Source organism: Choristoneura fumiferana, chromosome 4, assembly GCF_025370935.1.
Source record: "Choristoneura fumiferana chromosome 4, NRCan_CFum_1, whole genome shotgun sequence".
NCBI lineage: Eukaryota > Metazoa > Arthropoda > Insecta > Lepidoptera > Tortricidae > Choristoneura > Choristoneura fumiferana.
The window spans coordinates 20572765-20578985 of NC_133475.1; the positions used below are offsets into that span (position 1 = coordinate 20572765).

At 46.2% G+C, this 6221-nt stretch overlaps 2 protein-coding genes across 2 annotated transcripts in view; both read left to right on the forward strand.

The window, feature by feature from the left end:
- Window positions 1-6221, forward strand: part of LOC141427626 (pre-mRNA-processing factor 17) — a 55660-nt gene that overhangs the window by 31487 nt on the left and 17952 nt on the right. The gene's annotated exons all lie outside the window — the stretch shown is intronic.
- LOC141427112 (uncharacterized) lies at window positions 3687-4579 on the forward strand. Its single transcript, XM_074086345.1, has one exon. It carries the CDS (start codon window positions 3722-3724, stop codon window positions 4577-4579), a length of 858 nt encoding a protein of 285 aa, XP_073942446.1. The 5' UTR covers window positions 3687-3721.

The window sequence follows — 6221 nt, forward strand, 5'->3', positions numbered from 1 at the left end:
ATTCTGTGCTCTCGACAACTTTGGTTCCGGCAACATATTCAACTTTTAATGCCCTAAAAGTAATGTAAAAAAATAGAACAAAAATGTATTGAATATTGTGGCGACTTTAACTGTTTCATACAATTTCGCCACATTAAATAATCGTATGTACTCTTTATTGTACATAAAAACACATGAAAATAATAGAACACAGGATAATTAATAATAAAATAATGCACGAAAAACGCAGCTAATTGCTTATCCAAGTAAATCCACGAACTCTGCAAGTCCCGTTAGCCAACGCGCCCCCGCCCCGCGCCGGTCGACCGCCAGTGACCGCTAGTGCAAACCAACCGCGACGGCGAATGCATGCTCCTTTGGCACCGCCTAAACCATCCCCGCGACGCCCCCGCTTACGCTAAAGACGCTATTACTAGTTCCAGTATTTAGTGCTTGCAGTACTTGGACGCTTTAATGCTTATTCGCGAGTTCAGTTAAATATCAACGGTGCTAGTTATAAGTAATAGTTAAGAACAATTGTGGCACGAACATTAAAGGTGTTATAATCATAAACTGGTACGTGTTATTGTACACCACTTGTTTCGTTCCCTATACTGGTGACCCAACGACGAAGAAATATGCAGCGGTCGGTCAACGGGAGTGACGGTGCCACGTCCAGGAATGCGTCCCAGGCGAACAACACCGGAGCTGAAATTTTCGAAGACTCAACGGATCAGGCTAGTTTGTTCCGTGTAGGCGTACGAGTTCCCCATTTTGGCCAGACAGACCGGCACTGTGGTTTGCTCAAATAGAGGGACAATTTATTTCTTTCCGGGATTACGGCAGATTTAACAAAATTCTACTACGTGACATCACACCTCGATCATAAATTCGCTGCAGAAGTAGAGGATGTCATAACTAATCCCCAGCCGAGAATAAATACGCAACGCTTAAAGCCGAGTTGATAGGCAGACTCTCTGCCTCTCAGGAACAACGAGATAAACAACTGCTCGCTCATGAGGAACTCGGTGATAGGAAACCTACTCAATTCCTACGCCACTTACTACACCTTGCCGGCCCAAACAAATTGCCTGACGCTTTCATCAGAACCGTGTGGACCAGTCGCCTTCCGTTCAATTTACAAGCGATCGTAGCCTCACATCCAGATATGCCTCTGCTTAAGCTAGCTGAACTGGCAGATAAAATTCAAGAGTATGCATCACCCGGCCCTCACATTGCAGAGACATCGCCAATGCCCGGTCCATCAACAGCACTCAGTAGATACGTCAGCCCACCTGCATTTTCGCCCATGGAAACCATGTCACTACAGATAGCCGAACTTTCCAGGCAAATGGCAGCGCTGACAACCCATGTACTCGAGCAAAAAACGCGCCCTCACACCAGAGCCCCTAAAGCGGTAAGCAAGCGTATTAAGCAAACCCCGCCCGCACAGGAGCGCAAGAAAGGCGTATGTTGGTACCACCGCAGATTCGGCGCACTAGCCACTAGGTGCACACACCCATGTGAGTACAAGCCGGAAAACTAACGAGGCAGCCTGAAGTGGCCGAAAACGACTGCCTTACACGAAACGGCCGTATATTTGTCACGGATAAGAGTAGCAAACTACAATTTCTTATAGACACGGGTAGCGATCTCTGCGTCTACCCGCGATTAAAAATGAAGCATCGACAATCCAAGACCGACTTTCAGCTGTACGCCGCAAATGGCTCAACCATTTCAACCTACGGATACGCTCACCTGGACTTGGACTTGGGGCTTCAACGCGCTTACCCCTGGCGATTCATAGTTGCTGACGTCACGAAACCAATAATCGGCGTGGATTTTTTGTCACACTATCAACTCATAGTAGACTGTCGCAACCAGCGCCTCATAGATAGTACGACGCTCAATAAGACGCCAGCGAAGCCCGCCATATCCTCACACACGATATCATCCATCAAGACTCTCATAGGAGAATCGAAATACCATGATATCCTGCGAGACTTCCCTGACATTACCCGTCCATCAGGCACGCAGCGAATATCAACTCACAACACCGTGCATCATATAAGGACGACACCAGGCCCACCAGTCGTTTGCTCTCCTCGACGCTTGGCACCAGACAAACTTAAGATCGCTAAAGAAGAATTTGAAGCCATGCTGAATAACGGAACTGCTCGACCTTCCGAAAGCTCATGGGCATCCCCTTTGCATTTAGCACCCAAAAAAGACAATGGCTGGCGACCCTGTGGGGATTACAGAATGCTCAATGCGCGCACTGTACCAGACCGCTACCCCATTCGCCACATCCATGATTTCACACAAAATATAGCAGGATGCAAAGTGTTTTCGACCATCGACCTCATGAAGGCATACAACCAGATACCCGTTAGTCAAGAAGATATACCGAAAACGGCTATAACTACGCCCTTCGGCCTTTATGAATTCCCATACATGACTTTCGGGCTCAGGAATGCTGGGCAGACCTTTCAAAGGTTCGTCGATGAAATGACCCGAGGCTTGAACTTTGTTATACCTACCTGGACGACTTCCTGGTGTACTCTACGTGTCAAGAAGAACACGAAGATCACCTTCGTCAACTCTTCCCAGACTGCAGCAATATGGAATGGTTATTAACACAGCTAAATGTGTCTTTGGGGCATCAGATGTTTTTCTCGGCTACAAGATCTCTAGAGACGGAATAAAACCACTAGAAACCAAGGTTCAAGCCATCAAAGACTACCCGTTACCCAAGACTGTCAAGGAGCTCCGAAGGTTTCTGGGAATGATAAATTTCTATCGCCGTTTTATACCCAACGCAGCCCGAACTCAAGCTCCACTCAACGCGTTCCTGACAGGCTCTGTGAAAGGTTCACACCCGGTCGATATATCTGGCGACGCTCTGAAGGCATTTGATGACTGCAAAGAGAGTGTATGTCAGGCAGCTCTATTAGCACATCCGGACTGCAATGCTAAGCTTTCGCTGATAACCGATGCCTCTGACACAGCCATGGGCGCAGCAGTACATCAACTACAGAACGGAAACTGGCAACCTTTAGCCTTCTTCTCGCGGAAATTGACCCCGGCACAGCAGAATTATTCTCCATATGATAGAGAGCTTCTTGCCATCTATGAATCCATTAGGTATTTTAGACACATGCTCGAAGGAAGAGATTTTACGGTATATACTGACCACAAACCTATAACTTATGCTTTCACCACGAGACGAGACAAATGCTCACCACGTCAACATCGCTACTTGGATTATATAGCACAGTTCAGTACCGACATACGTCACATCTCGGGCAGAGACAATGTGGTCGCCGACGCTCTCTCACGCATATCTTCTATCGCTGTAACCATAGACTACAAGGCACTAGCAGCCGACCAGGAATCCAATCCTGAACTACAAGAATTACTCAGAAAAGGCTCCTCCTTGAAACTAAAAAAGGTCAATGTAGAAGGAACCAGCTTGTACTGCGACTTTTCTCAGAATACGCTAAGCCCTTCATCACATCTGCCTTTCGGAAACAGCTTTCGATAGCCTACACAACTTGAGCCACCCAGGAACATCTGCATCCGCTAAGCTAATCGCTGACAGATATGTATGGCCTGGCGTTCGCCGTGATTGCAAAACCTGGGCACAGAGTTGTCCAGACTGCCAACGCAGCAAAATACACCGTCATACATCCGCACCCTTACCCCTATCCAAACTCCTTCCGAACGTTTTTCCCATGTTCATATGGACCTCATAGGTCCTTTACCTCTTTCGAATGGTTACAGGTACTGCCTCACCGTGATCGACAGGTTCACGCGATGGCCGGAGGTCTACCCGCTGACGGACATGACAGCGGAGACCTGCGCCACAGCCTTCGTCTCCGGCTGGGTCGCACGCTTTGGCTGCCCGCACAAAATCACCACCGATCGCGGCAGACAGTTTGAGTCCCACCTGTTCCGGAGCATCGCTGCCATCCTGGGCGCTAAACACTGCCCAACTACGGCGTACCGTCCCGAGTGCAACGGCATGATCGAGCGCCTGCACCGCCAACTAAAAGCGGCAATTATGTGCCATGCCAACAGCCAATGGTCAGAGATCCTTCCACTAGTACTCCTAGGAATCCGGAGCGCCTGGAAAGACGACCTCAAGTCCTCCGCAGCAGAGTTGGTTTACGGAGAGCCTCTCAGACTACCAGGCGAGTTTTTCAGTCCTCCCACTAACCTTGTAGTAGACGTGTCAGACTTCGCATCCCGCCTGCGTAGGTATATGGCAGACCTCAGCCCAAAACCAGCTGCATGGCACGGTACAAAGGCATTTTATGTACCCAAGGACCTCCGCACTTCAGAATACGTATACCTTCGCCAAGGTCCAGCTCGAGGATCCCTTGCAGCGCCGTATTCCGGCCCATATAAAGTCCTACAGCGAAGCTCCAAGACATTTAAACTGGACATTCAAGGCAAAGAGTCCAAGGTAACAATCGACAGGCTGAAACCAGCCTACCTGTTTCGCAGCACCAGCCCTTCAGCACCGCCAGACCAAATCGCAGAAAGAAAGACTCGAAGCGGCAGGATAGTTAAACAACCCGAATACTATCGCCCGTGAAACGGTCTCGGCGGGGAGTGTTGTGGCGACTTTAACTGTTTTCATACAATTTCGCCAACATTAAATAATCGTATTGTACTCTTTATTGTACATAAAAACACATGAAAATATAGAACACAGGATAATTATAATAAAAATAATGCACGAAAAAACGCAGCTAATTGCTATCCAAGTAAATCCACGAACTCTGCAAGTCCCGTTAGCCAACGCGCCCCGGCGCCCGCGCCGGTCGACCGCAGTGACCGCTAGTGCAAATCCAACCGCGACGGCGAATGCATGCTCCTTTGGCACCGCCTAAACCATCCCCGCGACGCCCCCGCTTACGCTAAAGACGCTATTACTAGCTCCAGTATTTAGTGCTTGCAGTGCTTGGACGCTTTAATGCTTATTCGCGAGTTCAGTTAAATATCAACGGTGCTAGTTATAAGTAATAGTTAAGAACAATTGTGGCACGAACATTAAAGGTGTTATAATCATAAACTGGTACGTGTTATTGTACACCACTTGTTTCGTTCCCTATAATATAATTTTGTACTTACGTTCATCCATTTTACCGCTACGGACAAGAGTGCTTTATCTCCTCTGATTTCGGCAACATTGTATACTTATCACTGGTGTCAAAATATTCTAGACTCATAGCCATGTGTGGCAAGTTCCTTGAATCTGCTCGCACAAATTCACTCATTTGCATTCGCACAAATTACTCACGTATTGAAAGGTGAAGCCGCTAAAATAGAAAATATGGTCCAAAAGTCAAGCCAAGTGTCGTCGAGAATACAAGATAGCGTTGTCGAAGAAGCAGAGCCGAAATAGTCGTCGAAACTATACAATCGTGGTCCAATTGTCATGCAAAGGTCGTGGAGAAATGCGGCAAATTTTAAAGTACTGAGTTTGTGCTGAGAGGTCTTTAAAAATTATCCAAAAAACACATTGATGGCACCAAATCGCAAAGTAAATAAAACGGTTTTAGGTTAGATTCTACTTGACAGTGACAGCAGTGACAGTTGACTTCGCTTTTTTTTTACTGTTTCTACTAAGTACTGAGCCCTCAACGGTTCTGCCATTTCAATCTCACAAACGTCATATCGACCACTTAAAAAAATATTTCTAATTAATAAGAGGAAATAAAAATAAAAGAGCTGCAGTTTCTCGATTATTAAGACGTCGACTATCGAAGAAAAATATATTTAGCACCTCTTTAAAAAACTTTACTTAGCCAATTGAGAGCATAATTTCCCCCTATGGTCCATTCTTCAAGTGACGTGGCCTGCCCGTTGCCTTTTTTTGTAGCTATGGCGAATTTCCATTCAGAAACAATTTTATTCAAAACGGTGTTATAGACGGCCACTGCCAAAGTCCGAAATGGATGAAGATAAAATAGACATTGCGGTGTCAATGTCTCAATACCGGATAATGGTTTCCATGGCAGTTTCGTTAACAAGTTCCAAGATGGTGTACTTTTATTGTCACAGAAGGTTTTCATTCGTTATTGACATCCAATAATGTTTCAAGCTTGATCAAATACCGAAAAGAAATGAAGTTTCGAAAGTTTAATGCTTCAAACAATATGTATTTAATGATGGGCTAGTCTGTTGATCACAGTAATAAAAAACAAGACAAAGAAAGCTACTAACATAAAGAA

Coding starts and splice junctions, on each gene's coding strand:
- LOC141427112 (XM_074086345.1), top strand. CDS start 3,722: ATGGACCTCATAGGTCCTTTACCTCTTTCGAATGGTTACAGGTACTGC.